At 45.1% G+C, this 19,320-nt stretch overlaps 2 protein-coding genes across 3 annotated transcripts in view; one reads left to right on the plus strand and one right to left on the minus strand.

Moving 5' to 3' along the window:
* The window catches only part of LOC146185516 (uncharacterized), a 72,937-nt gene extending 62,722 nt beyond the window's left edge, over nucleotides 1-10,215 (plus strand). For both annotated transcript variants that reach the window (XM_084606465.1, XM_084606466.1), the window contains exon 17: nucleotides 4,900-10,215. In XM_084606465.1, the coding sequence (XP_084462591.1) occupies nucleotides 4,900-5,035 (136 nt within the window). In that variant the 3' untranslated portion in view covers nucleotides 5,036-10,215. The remainder of the gene's footprint in view (nucleotides 1-4,899) is intronic.
* A 5,691-nt stretch (nucleotides 10,216-15,906) lies between these two features.
* LOC146185518 (cubilin-like) overlaps nucleotides 15,907-19,320 on the minus strand; it is a 124,027-nt gene continuing 120,613 nt past the window's right edge. Inside the window, exons 65-66 of the mRNA XM_084606475.1 lie at nucleotides 17,020-17,131; nucleotides 15,907-16,738 (exon numbers count right to left, since the gene is read on the minus strand). Coding sequence (XP_084462601.1) covers nucleotides 16,692-16,738; nucleotides 17,020-17,131 — 159 coding nt within the window. The 3' untranslated portion in view covers nucleotides 15,907-16,691. The remainder of the gene's footprint in view (nucleotides 16,739-17,019; nucleotides 17,132-19,320) is intronic.

Here is a 19,320-nt window from a genome sequence, read left to right on the forward strand (position 1 = left end):
CAAGGCTGATTTTTTTATGAGGGACCACGGACACGACACACAGCGACGAGCGTTAGAGGGTCTCTTAGATGTCTCTTGGGAGGAGAACGGTGAAAGCATACCCTTCCTCTCCTATCATTTGATTGTCATTGTTTGCCTCTTATTGGCAAACAAGAAAGGCGCAGTATCTGTCACACTTTCTCCGGCAAATGAGAGTTCGAATGGTACACCATTGCTCCTGTCGCGTGGCGTTCCTTGACGCGTGTTCAGGGTGGCATTGCAGATAGCAGGGACTCTAGATAAAAACTAATCTCTTAGAATATTGCAGAATAGGACAGATCTTGCGCACAACTCTAGCGCACAGGATTTTGTTCCATGAGCCTAGAAAGGCTTTCACCTTGATATGGACACAGTACGATGTTATTGCTGTGCAGCATCTCGGCATACTGCTGTGGTCTGCGCCTGACTGCCTTGCCGTTTGTCAGCTTTGAGCATGCAAATGACAGTGAAAAGACGCATTACTTTTCGTTTCTGTGCGCATCAGTGTCTTTGCCAGCCTTAGGCAAAGAAGGTAACCAGAAGTGTGGCAGCGTTCACATACATATATTATGTTGAGGCATGAAAAGGAAAGAAAAATAAAGAGCCTCTGCCCGTGCCACATAGTATAACGGGCTGAGCATTCATATACAGTCGAACCCAGATATATCGAACTCGAAGGGGATCACGAAATAGTTCGATATATCGATAATGATATACAGAAATGAGCTTGAGACGCCACTTGGGATCGTGAAAAATGATACGGTATTTGTCGATTTGTCGCGTAATCAACCCAGTCGCATAATGAACCCACACCCCACTTTTGCTTCCGAGAATTAGAAAAAGAAAAAAAAAAACATCTAGAGGCACATTCCTTTGTTTCGACCATCGCATCCACAGCTCATTTATTGACAGCGTGCCAAGATACTACCCAGCGATAACGTCACAGCATATTTATCTTTTGACTATGCGTTTGATAGATCCAGCAGTGACAGGGAGCAAACTTGGCAGAGTGCCCGTGATGGCTTGATTTCACAAGCCTGGTTCTATTTATCACGCTGCGCTTGGGGCGGGCGTAGTCCACTGCCACAAAATCATTGGAAGCGTTAGCTGCAAATGCCGTTTGAAGAAACAATACTAAAAGTCGGTGTCATGATCACAGCTGACCGCGTGCTTTCGTTGATTCATAGATGTAAGAATAGACTCTCGCAAGAAAAAAAAAAAAAATTCCGCAGCCGCCATGGCTTACGCTGCGCCGCACATTCAGCACGACAAGTGACATTATGTACAGCGCGAAAAACACGCAAACAAACAAGTGCTTGTTTGTTTGCGTGTTTCTTCCCCTGTTTTCGTTTTTCGCGCTGTACACAATGTTGAACGTTCACCAACTCGCACAGTTTTTGGATCTGCTGACGAGTAAGGACGACTCTTGCAAAAGAAAAAAGAAATATTGCGGCTTCTTAACGTCCGCAGCCGCCATAGCATACACTACGTCGCACGTTCATCACGACGGCGAGGATAAACGACTCCAGCAAAAAAAAAAAAAAAAGAAAAAGAAAGAAAGAAAGAAATGCTGCTTCTGCGTCCACAGCCGCGCATGTGCAGCACGACTGCGCATCACACGTCAGCCGCCGCGCGCAGAGCATTCACAACACACTGGAGAAAGCGTCTGCCACGGGCTGAGCTGGCTTGTCCGCGCGTGCGTAGTGGGTGCTGCTGCGAACGGAGATCAGGAAAGAAAGAGGAAGAGGAGAGATAAAGAGTGGGCACATCCTTGCGCTTTGCTCTATCGCGTTTTTCCCCTCCTCTGAACACTGCTGCATCGGTTCTCTCTCGTTCCTTCATGCACATGGCTTGCAAACGTCACGTGCTGGCGCGCGGCAGCGATCACCGCAGATGCGGGCGCCTTTAGGGAACGGGCGCAGCGCTGCCCTAGACCAGCCGTCGCCAAACTGTGCCCTCTCATTCCTTCCGCGCGTGGCTTGAAAACGTCACGCGACAAACGGTCGATGATGCGATAGTCTTTGGGGAAGGGTCCAATGCGTGGTGCGGAGTTCGATATATCGAACGACCGGTGAAATTGAGTTTGATATACGACACAGCTTTCCTATACTTTTACAATACTTTTACATGGGATTTTCAAGGGTATATATTCCGTGAGTTCGATGTAACCAAAATTCGAAATATTCGGGTTCGACTGTATACAACGCGCTGACGGATAGGGATTCATGCTACGCTTGCCAGTGCAGTATGCACAATATCTCTTCTCAATTATGTCACTGCAAGCCTTGGCTACAGGCACAGGTTAAATAAATAAATTGACCTCTCATGTGAGCCACAATCAATTAGAAATTTGTTTCACCGGGCAAATATCAGAGAGAAATGGCTACCATACACAATCACAGTTCCTGCTTTCAGTGAAATGTTTGTCATTTTGTAGTCTTGTGAAGGGCCCCATCAAATAGAAATGTCGTCTATGTTGATGAAGAGCCTGCTCTGTGCAAGTAGCGAAAGACTGAGAAAAATCCGAGGAAAGCTTTGTCAACTCATGGATATTGGGTGCCTGAATGAAGTCCACAATCGTAGTGCCTGCATCACACGACTTTACTTACTGAGCATGATTCGATTTTTCAGAAGGGAACGACCCGCTGTGTTGGTCGCAAGGTACTGAACAAAACAAAGTGCGGTGACTGTGACAGCTTAACTAGAGTAGACCACTGGTCCGTCCAGTCATCTCTGTATTTTGCCAAGTAAGCTTGCCTGGCAAAAGAAGTTGGTAAAGGAGGGCTGCAGTACCTCTCTCCATAACTTTGGAAAATAATTAATTTTAAAAGCAGGGATTTCCCTGTCAACAGGCTATGAAGGCAAACAGCATGATGGACTTGATTTCTTCTGTGGAATTTAAGGAACATGCTTGCTGGGACAAATGCAGCACAGAAGCAATTGAAGTGCTATGCTTTTACACAGTTGCATTCTTTTCGTTGCAATAAAGTGGTATAGAATGCAGCACCCAAGTTGAGGTGCGCATCCATTGCTTAAAGGGACACTAAGGAGAAAAATGAAGTGGGCTTGCATCGATAGAATGCCAGTTCCTGGTTGCAAAAATGCCACTCTTACTGAAAACAGAGCAGTTATAAGGTAGTAAAGAGGAAGAACACAATACAGGTATCGCCGCCACAGCCGAACAGCCGAAATGGCAAAGACTCACAACTACAAATCGCGTGACGTGCAAGGGATCCCGGAGGCTGACAAATGCGAATTGCGTTGCCCGTTTGAATGCGGTAGTAGGTTTTGTCTTGAATATGATGGCATGCTCTTATCACACGTAAATGACGGCGAAAAGACAACGTAAATGTTGCAAGGCAAATATAAATATTGCCACGTGCCTAGCGCCGCGCGACAGCCGTGTTTGGTGCCGACGACAACGAAGCGGTGGTTGGCACGAGCGGCGCGCTGGTGCTGGACGCTGTGACTCTGTGTTCGAAACGACAAGCCGACCTCATTCTCGGGTGCTTGGCTACGTGGTACTTTCACGGCTCCCTCTGACTTCAGTCGTGACAATATATACTTGGCAGCGCCACAAGCGTCCACTTCAGTTTCGGTTATGTTCCGGCTCCGGCACTTCGTGCATGCTCGGATAGTTTCGTTTTGGACCTGCGGCACCTGAAAACGAGCTCGGAGCAGCAGATGTCCCTACCCTAAGTGCGTATCACATGAAGCTCATGACTCTGCGCGCACCTGCGAAGTATTCCCCGCTCCTTGCGCGCCAGCAATCACTAAGTCTCCTCTTGCGTCATAGTGTGCGTCATCCTACCCTACTACATAGTAGGATAGTTTCGTTTTGGACCTGCGGCACCTGAAAACGAGCTCGGAGCAGCAGATGTCCCTACCCTAAGTGCGTATCGCATGAAGCTCATGACTCTGCGCGCACCTGCGAAGTATTCCCCGCTCCTTGCGCGCCAGCAATCACGAAGTCTCCTCTTGCGTCATAGTGTGCGTCATCGTACCCTACTACGTAGTAGGAGAAAACAGTTTGAATTCGACCGGTTGGAACAAAAAAAAAATATCAGCTTCTTATCGCAATATCTCAGCAATCATTCGATTTTTTGCTGCCAGATGTGCAGCGACAGCGTCACCAAATGCCATTTATTAGATTTTGATAGCATATTTGGGTGTCTTTAGTGTCCCTTTAAGAAGTATGGGTTGTTAGGTGTATATCTTATCTTTTTGCTTTGCTGCATCTCCTGTTTGTCTTTGCCAGCTGGATTTTCTCACATACGTGGGCTGTCCTGCTATAGCCCTGCTTGCATTTTCAAACTGAACGAAACATGGGATCAGCCCCACTTCAGTGACTCTGGTTAGTATGCTGAACTCAAGGACGTAGGTTCAGTCCCTGACACAGTGGCCGCTTTTCAGTGGAGGCAAAAATCAAAGCGCCCCTGCTTACTGAAGACCCTAGGCAGTCTAAATTTCCATAGTTCTCCACTACGGCATTCCTTATAGCCCGAGTCACTCTGGGACGAACACTACAACTCAGACTAGACCGAGACATGGAATCACAGCCAAAAGAAGTCTGTTCTCCTACAGCAACTCTTTGCCTCCTTTCACAAATAGAAATAGCTACAAGTAAAGAGTTCTTGGCGGGAGTCTCTTACTCGGTGTCGTTAGTAGGAGCTGGCTAGGTAGTCTTGGCATGTTTGTAGACGTCATATCTTGGCAACAAGAGCGTGTATAGTTCGATCCGGAAAGCCATTGGTGCCAGAGCGAACGGGGGAGTGGCCACTGAGAAGCAGCGTGTCAATTTTAGATCCTCTGCAAAAGTAGTTTTGTGATTCGTTTCTCGCTCCTTGTGGTGGTGTATGACGTGACGTTTGCATTTTGCAGGCGCCTGCCTTGCATGCACCTGTTCCACGTGGTGTGCGTGGACCAGTGGCTGACCACCAACAAGCGCTGCCCCATCTGCCGAGTGGACATCGAGGAGCACCTCAAGGACTTTGGCATCACTTCCTCCTCCTCATGATGCCGTCCAGAAGCTGCAGTCATGGTCTGACAACAACGAGTGGCCTTTTCTTCCTCCTCCTCCTCCTCCCCACCACCCAAAACAACACTTCTCTTTTTGATACCTCTTTGAGAGCGTGATCTCCATTGGTCTTTTTTTTTTTCTTTCTCTGATTTTCTCACCTACATCCTCGTGTACACCGCCATGCCTAATCGTGGCATGCTTTTGCCGACCGTGCTAGTCTGTTGTTCCTTAAAGGGACCCTCCACGCTTCTTCACTGTGGAAGACGACTTCCTCGGTGCTTTGTCTAGTTGACAAGCATTATGCGAGGAAGGAGTATGTGTTTCGATTACCTTGTTATTGTTATATTTTTTTACAGTTGCTTTTGAGACTAATTTGCTGTGCTGTTTGTTTGCCGTGTTTTGAGGCATAGTATATACGGGCGTCATTGCATGGAGCACTGCAGAATACATCCACTGTGGTGAACGTGCATTGCAAGGAGTTGCTTGCTGTACATCCATGGAGAAAATTGGAAGATTATTTGCAGTGCATAGAAACATGTACATGGCAGATCAGTGGGTAGCAGTGCACTTATGGGAATATTTTTTTTTAGGTGTGTATTTTTTTTTTAAGCTCACTTTGTGTTTGCGAACCTTTGACAGGAAACATCATCTTCTTTACTAAGGGTTGCAAAGTAAAGTCTCGAAAAACAAAGTAGCCTGTATTCATGAAAATTAATATGTAGGTGCATATTGAAAAAAGCTGTTTTGGCTCCATGTTATGAAACCCTTTGCTGACTTTGTGTACCAGTGTGATTTTCAATGCCATAAAGGCAACTGTTGTATGTAAGGTTTTGTTTGAATTTGCTTGTGAAACTTCACCCTACGTTTGTTACTGATTTGGAAGAAGAAAAATGTGGAGTTGTTACTGTTTCAGTTTGTTCGATTAAAGATGCCTTGTATTACAACAGGTTGGTTCATGCTGTTGTAGCTTTGATTTCAGCAACCGTGTCTTGCTTACTGCTGGCTTATTTCATGTTACCAATATGAGTTACAGTAGATGCGTTGGTTATGGTTTCAGCTTCATTTACTGAACATTAGCTGCTTTAGTTAGAGCCCGGTTAAAATCTGCCACGAAAAGCCTCGATTTTGTTATTGCCTCTAGTTGCAGACAACATGCATAGCTGACCATGTCAAGTTGGCAGGAAACTTCACTCATAGTTCATGTCAGTAGCGCTAGTTTTTTCAATTTGCTTTCTGTACTGTAGGTTCCTGTGGTGTGCAAACTTGTATGTGGCATAAATTCTGGCTGAAGTGTTCGGACATGTGTAAATCACGTGTTGCTGGTTTCCTCGAGTCCCCAGAACATAAATCATTTTTCGCGCGCTATCTGTCTGCTAAGTTGGATTCTGGGCACAAATTGTTCGCATTTATCGTTTTACTCTGAGATGGAAAGCTATTTTTGGTCCTTCGCTCATGTTCACATTTGTGTGGCATTTCTGGAAGCTGCTGTTGCTTACCTAATGTAAACATGGCATTGTTTTGTTCCACTTTTGAACGTAGAGTGGGAAGTGTGTGTTGATTTTTTTGTTTGTGTTGGTTGCTTTTTTTTTTTTTTCGATATGTGTGAAGATTAATCTCTCTATAAATAATATACTTGTTCTTTGCTGCTTTTAGATTTAAACAAAAGACTTCATGCTGCACAGAGTGTACTGTCTTGGTGTGAAAAGGGGGGTAATATTTCGATTTTTGCTGTCAGCGCTTATTTCAACAAAACTTCCTTGGAATGTATTGTTTGTCTATATAAGGAAGGACGCATTTTTGAGGCCACGGTTGGTGTATTCTGCGGGCGGAATATCTGGATAAATAATTGATGAAGCTCTTGTGGGAAAGTTAGGGGGTGATTATAGTTGCTAGTTAGAATTCATTCTGATTTTGGCCTGGAAAATTGGTTACCAAGAGTATTGCTTGGGTTATATACATTTTTTTGGAGTTGTCATTGAGTAAGCTTTGTTTAATGTGGCCTTGCATATGTTGCCTAAGCATTTTGCAGCTGCTGTTGTATGGGTGTTCAGTTTTCCACATCAGATGTGGAAAGGTCTGAAACTGGTAGTTAGTGCCCAGCAATCCAGTTTACTGTTTTCTTGTAACCTTTGTATGCTACATCGAATTCTATATTGTTAGTTATGGCTCGCAGATGTTGGTTTGCTTCGAGTTTAACTTTTTGTTTGGCGGTTCCTTAAAATTGGGGACTTCTGCATAGTATCACAAATTCCTTGCCGTTAGCTTATAGTGAAAAGCTATTTCTTTCTATCGGTGGTTTGTTGACAGGGTTCGCACAGGCCATTGAGATCCTTGAATACCCTTGATTTTCAAAAAGCATTTTCGAGGGCTGTCGAAACTCCTTAAACTTTAAAAACTTTCTAAATTTCTTGATGAATTCAAACAGAGTGCATCGGTCGGGCAGAAAAATGGAGACATGGGCGTAATTCGAGGCGATGGTGTGGCTTGTGACAGGTCACGGATGGCCCACTTTTCTTTCTTTTATAACGGGCTTAAATTCAAGATACGCTTCGTAGTCCCCTTACTCCTATTTCCCTTTTTTCTTGGGTCGGTTCTGTAAACTGCGCACCTCTTCTGGAAGCAAACTATATTGAATAAATTGTTATTGAAACGTGTCTCCTAGAAAGCCCTTCGTTTCCTCAAGATTTTTTGGCAGGCTTGTTTTTCCGCTCTCCTGTTTTCCACATTTCCCTCTCTGGGGTGCTCTCATAATTTCAAAGCAATTGCGCTGGCTCTAAAGTCGTTCATCGTGTACAGTCGACACCACGGATTCAGTTTTCGTTTTTCTTTCGGGGCCTGTGGTGTCAATTAGGACGTCGTGCAGGGTGGAAAATACAAGTTTCAGCATATCTGGCATATGTGTTATGGTAGATCGGAGGAGGTTGGAATCGGTGATCTGCATAGAGCAATTTGCAAGTCCCAAGGGATGATTTTTGTGCTGGCAGTGGGGCAGTAGGCACTCATAAGTCACCTGGAAGGCTTGAACATATCTCCAGGTCAGTGGCATCTGAAAGCAGCTATAGTATTGAAAATTTTGTGCCCGCTGCAACAGAATAGCTCGGAATGTCTTTTTGAGATCGTAAGAATGCAACTAAAATTGTCAAGCACCTATGGAAAGGCACTGAAATTGGAGTTAGAGCTCGGGAAATTGTTCGGACAAAAAAAAAAAAAGAAAAATCTGCAAACAAATGTTTATATTTCTGTGGGAGTTAATATTATTCTATTTGAGGATGCCGAGATTGAGACATACCTCTTTGTCATCACGGATAACAGTACCTGCTGAAAGGCCAGAAATGAAAAAGAAAACAGATGGTAGAAGGGAAGAGAGATATTGGAGCTATAGAAGAGTGAAAGGATTCTTATATTATACAAAAAAAGAATACGTCTTCTTACTTTGTCTTCGAAATCTGTAGTTCTCTTTGAATATGGCCAAATTTTCTGTGTGAACCCTGTCTGGAGAGAGTCTGTTGCTTTGCAGAGACATTGTATTCCGAGAGTTTATTGCACTGACGTTCTCAACTTTCTTGTAGTTTGATATTGCTTGTGGCAAATGTTTCGCTTCTACATTTTTGCTGATTGCATCGAAGGCTGCAGAGTTCACTCAGTTACTTGGACGTTTCCTCTGATTATACATTTTACGGAGAAGAATTAATTTCATTGTTTACCAGAAATGAACAGAAGCCTGCAAAATTCCTGGTGCTGATACATATTATTGGTGGTTTGTGTGAAACTTATCTTTGATCAAGGGTTTGTAGTCAGGACGTTGATCTGGAGCTTTGAAACTGTAGGTCTGGCCTGTCATACTGCTGTTGTGATAGGCAGTTCTAGGTATACTGTGTTAGCCGGTGAGTTTTGTTAAGGTGAAATAACCTGTGAAGGTGTCTTATTTGAAAAAAAGAAAAAAAAATGTTACTGATGTTTTCGTCCACACGAAGTTGTTTAATTTTCTAGTGCTCCTTAAAATAAATACATGCCAATTAGCATTGCTGTCCATTTTTTTATATACTGGGTTAATCTGACTGTGCAGTAAGTAAATTTTAGGTTTGGTCATGAGCTTGGTACTGTAGGACGGTTCAAACCTTTGCACAAAAGCCTGTAGTATGTCGTCGGACAGTAGATTCAAAGCTATGTGTGGGTGAATTAGTACAAATGTTAAAAGATGAAGAGATAAAAACTGTAGCTTAGGATTTTTTTTCTATTTTGAAAGTTCTTTAATGCTATACATCTTTTTCCTGTGTATTTTTTCCTGTTCATGTCCTTTAAAACTGTGCAGCGACCCTTCCCTACCTCTTACGTTGGCTAGTCTGTTGCTCACAAAAAGGGTGTTTGTTGTGTGTACTGAGGCAGGGCCTGGTATTTCATGTCCAGCTCTAATATGTCTGCTGAATATGTTATTGAAGCTTTTGGAGAGGCTTCTTAACTCATATTTTTCTCAGTGTGACTTGCAGGGCTGAAACTGACGTCCGACGTCACCGTCTTATTCACTCCGAGTGGAGTGTTTGTGAAGCCATGCTCGTCACTGGACTATGCAGTTCCTGTCTCTTCTTTATTATTTTTGAGTCAATGTGGGTCGTTTTGCTACTGCTTAGGTAATTCCGCAGTGCTGTTTTCAGGCCATGCATGTCACTGGACGCTCTATGCAGTTCCTGTGCTTTTTTTTATATATATATATATATATCTATGTGGGTCTCTTTGCAACCACTTCCAAGCAGTTGATTCTGCCTGCACTGTTTGAATTTCTTTATCCTTTTTGCCCGACAGTTGCATTGTGGGCTTCTTTTTCACAAGTGTACATATAAGGCGCCTTTGGAAACCAGCTATCTAGACTTGGTTTCCTGTGGGCTAAATGCAACTTTTAGGCTATCCAATTGACGTGCTTAGTAAGGCCCTTATTTACTATGGTAGTTGCTATACTGCCATAAACGATATAAGTTTTCAGAATACTTGTTGATCAAGTTATTTTTTTTCAGCTGTTTGTGTTTGGTCTCGTGAATGCAGTGTGATGCAAATCTGGTTATGTGTATTTAAAGACTACATTGCTCGTTAATTGCAAGGTACCCAGTTTGTATTACTGACTTGTATGTTACGCAGGAGCAATGCCTATATAGTTTTAAAATAAAAGTTGTATTGCAACCATATTCCAACACTGTTCAGAATTTCCGTTTCTTCACACTTCAGATCATGAATCATGGCCCTCAACTTTACTTTGGCACGTACAAACCCTTAGAAACCTTACAATATATTTGTGAGGAGTCAAGAATGCCAGTTTTGGTGGCTGCAGGTTTCTAGCATTGTTAGCAGCGTTCACTAATGGAGGGGTCCACTAAAAAAACAAAAATTTAAATGCTTCTGAAAAGAACGCATTTTGGGCACAGTAGCGGTGCATACCACTCGGCATTGCGTGGTTCGCTACTCTTACGTCGCCCCTTTTGTGTTTTTGACAGATCATAACATACATACTGACATGCCTCCAGATAAATATGGCAACATTCTCAATTGTGGTGCTGGAAAGTAACTTAGCATTGTTGCCTAACCGACTGCTTTTGCACCCAGAAGTACAGTGGGACCTGAACAAAGTAGTCTCACAATGTTAGCCCTTTGAGGGACATGTAGCCTTCTGTTCAGATGGCATAATAATGAGGCATAGCAGGAAATTAAATTACTAGTCTCTAATTAATTCCACTTTAGCCCTGGATATATCGTGCTACGCAACCATAAGCTGGTGCTGTCGCTACAAGCTTTTCCACAACATTATCTATGAGTGAAATAAACCGACTTTTTTTGTGTAAGCTGTACTGCTCCAAAGGTACTAACTGAGGAATTGACTGCCTGACTTGCTGCGACCTTGAGTAGAAGTCAAACAGTAACTCTAAATCGGGGTTCTTAGCGGTGCTTGAAACCCTTGTGAACACCTGACTTTTTAAAACTCCATATGTAAGGCCTCCACGCAGAGAGCTATGGAACGGAAAATGGTAGGTATAACGTTTAGAGAAGAGATAAGCGTGCAGAGTAGGCTGGAGAAATAACCCGCGTTAATGATATTTTAGTGGAGATCAAGAATGCTGGGTGTGGCATGTATTGCAAAGAGAGGATAACCGATGGGCAAAAAGGGTTCCAAATTGGGTACCAATAGAAAGAAAGCGTAGCAGTGGGCGGCAGAAAGTCAGGTGGGCGGATGAGGTTAAGAAGTTGCAGGGGCCAAGTGGATGCAGCTAGCACAGGACCACGTCCTGCAACTTTTCTCCTCACTGGTTGCTTCTGAGGTGGTTAAATGGTGAGTGTTACCGAGAGGTGGCTCTGAACGCAACCTAAAGGTAACATACGCTCACTGAAGGCAGGAAATTATCACGGTGAAGCTAATTGAATAGTGTTACCGTTGTCATGCCGTCACCTCGTGGTTGCGTTCACGGCTGGCTTTGCGGCTAATAAGAACGAAAAACATCACATAATGCAACCTAAAGAGGAACAACCCTCTGAAAAGATTTTGGTAGCTTATTTTAACGTTGCATTTTAAAAAAAAAGAAAAAAAAATACACCTACAGGATTCGAAGAGAAAAGAACTTGCAGGATTCGTACAGCTGTTTTATTTGCCCAGTGCTCAGGTAAGTAGTGTCAATCCATTGCATCATTGAAGCAACAAGTACTGCAGGCTTTAAATGCGCTCTTATTCATTTTTACAATATTTTCGCTATCTGTCACCAGGTGACGCTGCTCAGAGGACCCTACTAAACATGCTACTAAAGCCCCTTGATACTTCGCCACAGGACCGGGCTAATTGGAGGAACATGGGAGAGGCCTTCGCCCTGCTGCTGATGATGATTCAAGGCTTTGAAAGCTACTTAAAAGTGGCTGTGCGCTTGGCTATGCTTAGCAGCTTTGGCTGACCTTGTGGCTACATTGAAAAGCCGAAAATCAAAGTTCGATTTGTATTAGTAATTATGGTCGCTTGCGCAGTTCGCTAAGCCTGTCTCATGAATTATTTGATAGGCATTCCAACAGTTTGGGCATATTTTTCTGTAGTTTTTTTTATGTTTGTGCATCCTGCTCAAACCTCTGAGAAGTGTGGTGAACTGGGCTAGTTAGAATGGGCTCATTTTAGGAAAAAACAGTGCAAAAAACAAGGGTAGCGGAGAGTAATGGACAAACACAGTATTGTGTTTGTCCATTATTCTCGGTTGTTCTTGTATTCTGGGGAGTAGTCAAAGCTGTTCATTATTGAAGCCATGGGCAGACTATACTGTTGAAAGGGTATTTTAGTATTACTTGCCAAATCTTCCTCGAAGCACTGGAAGAAAGTTCCCAGATATCTTGGAGAGGTGTTTGATGCTGTCAAGAAAACTTGCAGAGTAAGTTGCAATTACGATGGAGCTGCGGAAAGATGTTTCAGTCATATGGCGCTGTTATGAAGCGTACATGAATCAAGAAAAGAAGTAGAGGCAATTTTTGGTCAAATCGGCCGACAGCTATGTGAAAAACGTTGAACAACAAATGACTTCACATATAGTATCAAATCAAACAGCCTTACGAAGACTGAAAAAGAGAAAATGCAGGAGTTTCTAGCCATCGACCGTGGAATGGCTGAAAAATTTCAAGAGATTTCTTAATCTACTTCAATAGCGCGTAACTAAAGCAGTTTATTATTTGCAGCGAGTGTGATCACCTGTTTTGTGACACTGAACAAGGACTTACTAAATCTAAAGCAATTTAAAAGTGGTGTCTTAATTACTAGTGTGTTTCAAGGCAATATGTCATATGCATTATTTCCTTTTCAATAAAAAAATCTGCGGTCATGTTGAAGGCATAATTTTCTATCCAAGGTACTAAACATGTTACCTAACTAAGTCCATGACGTTACAATTTCAGGACCTTGAAGAGCCTTGAAAGCCCTAGACTTTTTTTTTCTTTTAAAACAACTACGAAGCTTGAATTCTTTCTAGCAATCAGCTTTAATCGTAGTGTGTTTTACGTATATGTCACTCAGACATTGCAGTAATTAATGATTTACTGTAAATTACCTTTCCCAGTAATCTGTGATGTAATGAATTGACTTCACTCATCAGGTAATTTAGTATTGTAATGAATTATTTTGTCAGTAATTTTGGAGCAAAAAAAGAACCATGAAGGGTCTGAGACGCGGGAAAAACGCGATTTGAAAAAAAAAAAAAGTGCATTTTGTGTTTTTTCTTGTGCTTTGTATTCCTGCAAGCCTGTTATATACTGAAGAATCAAGACAGAATCAAAAGGAAGTTTTAAACGCTATTTAAGCACTCGGGGTGACTCGTGAAAGTGCTAATTTCGGGAAAGCGGCATTTCGCACCAAGGCGCTTCACGCTCTGTAGACTAGTCCAGGCTTTCGTACTGAGCAGGATTGTCTACTCCCTGCCATACCTGCAACTGCGATTCGCGGAGAGAATGAAGGTCGAGGGCGTAATCCGACAGGCCTACAAGACGGCCGTTGGGCCCCCGCCTATGGAAAGGTTGCTGGCCCTTGGGGTTCAAAACACGCTCTCGGAGCTGTGCAAGGCGCACCTTGTCTCCCAGCTCGGATGACTCATTCGCATGAACGCGGGGAGAGTACACGCGCACCATACATGTCACTTCTGCTCACCGCGATACTCACGCTTCTGCGCACTCCGGAAAATCGCTATTCGTTTAACATATCGAACTTTTTTTCTTTTTTGCAGTCGTCCACTACGGCACCTCTTTCACTCTTTCCACTTTCACTCCAAACTTCCAACCCCCCCACGGCGCCTCACTTGTCTATGGAGAAAGTATGACAGATACTTCGTCTTGCCTTTCTTGTAAACCATGTATTAGGGCGAAAGCCTTTAATGGCTGTTGTTCGACTGTAGGACGAAGGAAAGGAAAATGCACGGGCCTGCTACTGGCTCTGTAGCTGAGCCACCTCCGCTGCATTGTGCGGACAGGAGAGAAAATAGAGACGAAAGAGAAAGAAGAGGGAAATAAAGACACCGCGCGCCGGTTGTCCACCACCACCGAAGCGGTGGCGTGTGCAATGACGGTCTACAACAGATAAAAATACGGTGGCAGGCTAGTCCCCGCCGCAAGCGGCGGTGACCTATCCCAGCCCATCAGGGCCAGGACCAGCCACCTTCCGCCCCTGCGCTCTATGGAGGTGAAACGAAGAGGTGTCCGTGTGCTGCACAATGTTGTTGTTGTGCGACGAAGAGGTGTCTGTGTGCTGCTCAATGTTGATGTTGTTGCGACTGTAGGAAGAAGGAAAAAAAAAATGCGCGGGCTCTGTAGCTGCACGGGGGTGGCTTTGTAGCTGAGTCATCCCGCTGCCTCATGCGGACAGGATAGAAAATAAAGAAGAAAGAAAAAGAAGAAGGAGAGAAAGACGCGCGTCGGGGGCGACAACCGTCGTCCGCCACCGAAGCAGATTCGGAGGCAGGCTAGTCCCCGCCGCAAGCGGCGGTAACCTACCAGTCCCAACCCCGTAGGGCCAGGAGAATGTCTGCGCCCGGATCCCCAGGATCCCCTTTCCTTACGGCTCCGGTCAGGCGTCCACAGAAAAAAGTGTGACAGCTACTGCGCCTTTCCTTCCCTGTGAACCAATCATTTGCTAACGTTGTTGTTGTGGCTGTAGGAAGAAGAAAAAAAAAATGCATGGGCCTGTACTGGCTCTGTAACTGAGCTACCTGATTGAGTTATAGGAAGGGAAAGGCGCGGCAACTGTCTCACTCGTTTTCTGTGGACACCTCAACCGCGCCGTACTCCGCTGCCTCGTGCGGACAGAAGAAAGAAAGAATAGAAGAAAAAGAAGAGAAATAGCGCGCCGCAACAGCCGTCGTCCACCACCTAAGCGGTGGCAGGTGCAATGACGACCTACAACAGATAAAAATTCGGTGGCAGGCTAGCCCCCGCCGCATACGGCGTTGACCTGCCGTTCCAGCACCGTAGGGCCAGGAACAGCCCGATCAGTGAGATGGCTATTATGGGTGTGCTTTTTAAACAAATCGCACTCCTTGTATCTCTATGTGCATACTATTTAAAGACAAATCTAGTAAAGCTGGTTGTTGTGGCTGTAGGAAGAAGGAAATGAAAATGCATGGGCCTGCGCTACTGTCTCTGTAGCTGAGCCACCTCCGCTGCCTTGTGCGGACAGAAGAGAAAATTTAGAGAAGAAAGAAAAAGAAGAGAAAGACGCGCGCCGCAACAACAGACGCGTCGTCCTCCACCGAAGCAGTGGCGGGTGCAATGACGGCCTACAGCAGATAAAATTCGGTGGCAGGCTGGCCCCCGCCGCAAGCGGCGGTGACCTACCTGTCGCAGCCCCATCAGGGCCAGGATCAGCCACCCTTCACGATCTCCCGAACCTGGTCTTGAGCCATACAGTGTCATTAATTTCCTCGGGACACCATTTTGCTCCGTTTAACATCCTACGAGAAAAGGAATAATAAAAGCGAAAAAAATGCTAATTTGCAGCGCCGACGCTGACGACACCCATGCTCCGCTGGCCCCGTCGCCGCCGACCTCGCCCAAGGCGCCTTGCCTCGCCCGCGACCAAACGATGACGTAGAGACACATGACAGCAGTAGGGGACCACCCTGGTGTCCGGTGCTGCGAAGTTGGCAGCACATGCTAGATCTGTCATGTCACGTGGCATGGCGACGTCAAAAACCTCGACGACCAATTAAAGGCCGGCCATATGTCGTCTGCCAACTGCCGCCTGCCTGAGCCATGCCCGCGATTTTTAGCTCCCAATGCCGACGCTAGATTTTCTGGAAAATAGGGCCTTTAAGCTGTCGCTTTAATGAGTTTAAGAGCTCTGGTACCAGACGTAAGACACCGCACAAGAAAGCAACTTAAATAACTCGTTTATTGGCCTCATTACAGCAATTCGAGACTGTGCTTTCAATGGAACAACAAAGGTAAAAAGGAACACAGAGCTGCCGTGAAATGGCAACGCGTAACAAGAAACTTGGTCCGCCATGAATCTGGGCTATCGAATCTTATCAACTATTGGGAGAGAAAAAACGATTGAAAAAATGAAATCAGTGCGCAAGAGGACTATGATGGCAGAAGGATATAGAAGGATGATAGCAGAAGGATGATAGCAAAGGCAGTCGCGCCTTTGCGGGGTACAATTGCATCTCATTCTGATACCTGAGCATAGTGCGATTACTCGGGACACACCTGCTCAAGCGACTACATATATACAGCATTTGCCACCAAACGCTATCAAAAAATTTCGATCCTGCCACAAGGAGATGATTTGCTAGAGGGACTTGCTTATGCAATAGTATTAGTGGTATTCGATGGCGAGCCAGTCTTTTCCGTTGGTGAGTAAGTCATTTATTTTTCTATGATGATTATACGCACGCACTGTACAATGCTCTAGGTTACTCTGCAATGATCACTTCAATTGCGGTCGTCAAATGTCCAACAGCTGCTTTCAGTCCGCACGTTGAACATCTTTGCTGGTGTGTCGTCACTCCTGTTACGGCAAGAATGCCGTGCCACATGCGTTGCTGAACCAGGATGTCGCAGTCAGGAGACGGCCTGATTTACACTCGCGATCTCCCGTCGTAGCACAGGACGTGCGGTGCTGGAGACAGTTGCGAGAAGGGACTAGGGTGCAGTCGAGCGATCACGCTGACTGGTCCACAGCCGACACTCCAACATGGGCTCGTTCGTCTGCAGTGTATACGGGTGGCATGTAAAGAAAGGAGACGCGGTGAACTTGCAGTGCCCTTGAGATGTTTGTTACACGGCAGAATTAAACATAGAGGAGAAAAACATAATGGCCCCTGCATACCGCGAGACCATGATGAAATATCTTCGCTTCCGAAAGATTATGGATTGAAGCAGACGCATCTGCGATTAAGTTAACCAATTCTGCCTTCTTCAGCAGTGAACTGAAACGCAGGCTTTCGCTGCGAATTGAACCTCCCTTTGCGTTTAAGACATATTCTTACCTTCGTGCTGTACCTTGAACCGCGCGTAGAAGCCGACGCCCGTGTTCTTTTCGTTGGTGACCATTCTGACCATTAGCTGACTGCCTGTCGACTGGAGCGTCGCTGGCATGTCCTGCATTTCAAAGATATAACAAACATGAACATATCCTTAAGTCTGACCTGTAGGAGCCTTACAATTATTATAACACCTTGTTTTTCTAAAGGCACCTCTTTAATATATATATATATATATATATATTTTTTTTTTTTTAAAGCGAAAACTTTACTGCGCGATCCGCTCGCCGCCCGCTTCTTCTTCTTCTTGCACGTGTGGTGCACGGGGCGGCACTCCATTCTTCGTCTGCTGCTTCGCTTCTTCTTCTACATCGCACATCTGCTTCTTCACACACCTGACAAACTTCATTCGTACCGGTATAATATCGCTGGTCTATGCGGAGCGCCGCGCTTGCCGTCATCCCTTAGCTTTGAGCCTCACTGCGCATGCGCTATGCACTCACATGCTGCGCTGCAGCGGGGGATATAAGCCGGGGAGCAGCCGCTCGCTTGCGAAGGCGTATATATACTCTGAGAATTGCGGCGAGTCTGTAGGGCTATGCCATGGATGAGGCAACAACGCGCCCATACAAGCTGATCCTGCCGACATCACTTCCCGTGAAAAAGCGGCACGTGGGAAAAACGAAGCTGAGATAGCTAAACGAGTGACGTAAGCTCCCGAAGAAAGAGAAGACTTGCAAAGCGACGACGCAAGGCTGCGGATAAGGTGCGAAAAGAACAACAACAGAGAAACAATTTGGTCTCATTCATGACTATGCTTTCGCTTTGTATGTACTGGCTTACTGAGTTAAGCTACCGCCATTTTCATTTTTCTTTTTTTTTTTTTGCACTGAGAAGAGGTGGCTACTGTTTCACCTTTGCGCTCAAAAAGCCTCTGCCCCCCCCCCCCCCCCCCCTCCCAAAAATTTAGATTCCTCTTAATTTAATTCCCGGGGAAGCAATATGAATTGATCTAAATATCATCCCTACACAGCGATCGCTCTTACATGCCCCGCAGATTGAGAAAACCTAAATATGCTGTTTACAAATATTCTAAATCTCATCCTTACACAGCGATCCCTCTTACATGCCCCGGAGATTGAGAAAACCTAACTATATGCTGTTTACAAATAATCGGAAATAGCTTTTCTCACATATAAAGAAAATATAATCCAGCGAGTCTTTAGGTCGATCCATTTGTTTTGCATGGTGGGCACTGAAGATGAGTGTTGCAGAAGCATGTCGTGCAGTGAGCCAGGTGCTTACATTAGCAGAGCACGCTGTTAAATATGTTGAAAGTGCAGTCGTGCCAATTTTACAGGAATTCAAGACACACTGCGTGGCCATAAGGAATCACGCCAGCAATCGCTGTCATACTGCACGTGCTAACCCCCTTCCCCCTTTCATCAAGCAGAATGCGTGAATACGATCAAAAAATGCTATATATCATGCTTCATTTACACATGTGCGTGTGCCTGTACACTGTGTTACGCTCAGTCTTCCAGCTCGTAGATTTTCTGAGCCGACGTTAATCGATGGTGACTGCGTTAAAAAGTCACTTATAATACGGAATTTTGCCACAAATGTTTGTTCTTCGAAGTTGTTTCACAGTCGGCAGCTCTGCAATGTCTTACGGATGTGACGAACAGATGAGTTCCCGCTGCGTGATGTCTGTATGAACACCGCACTATCAGTGCCAGACGGACCACCATGCCATAATGACGTCGCAGTAAGTGACTGCTGTCCGGAAGCTGAAGCTGTTCCTTACTCGAAGAATATCTCTAGCGTACTCGGGAATTAATTACTGCCTTAGGTCACTGGAGGTGACAATACAACTCGCATACAAATGAAAATTGTCAACTAAAACGAGAAAACGTGGGTGAGCAGTAGGTGTTCCATTACTCCCCTCCACAACTCAAGAACATTTAGGCTCGCTTCATTAACATCGTAGACACCGATCGGAAATGGCACTCCATCACTCCCCCTTAAACTCAGCGTAAGTTAGCGAGGAAAAAAGTAAAGAAAACAAATCACGACAGCGCACATCACGCGCTGTCCCGCCCGCGCCACTTGGGAGCGTCCAATGAGTGGGCGCACCTAGCAAGACACAATGACGTCATTGGGGAGGGAGTGTGTTGGAGGTGTCACCCTAATCGGTTCTGAGCAGTCGCCGGGAACGTATTATAAAAGTACAGTGAACTAGAATATTGGGTAGTGTGCTCACTCCGCGGCGGCTCTACGCGGAGCGGAGGCCCCGCGTACGTCGAC

Source organism: Amblyomma maculatum, chromosome 6 (genome assembly GCF_055883805.1).
Source record: "Amblyomma maculatum isolate TAMU_Amacu chromosome 6, ASM5588380v1, whole genome shotgun sequence".
In the NCBI taxonomy this organism is placed as follows: Eukaryota; Metazoa; Arthropoda; class Arachnida; order Ixodida; family Ixodidae; genus Amblyomma; species Amblyomma maculatum.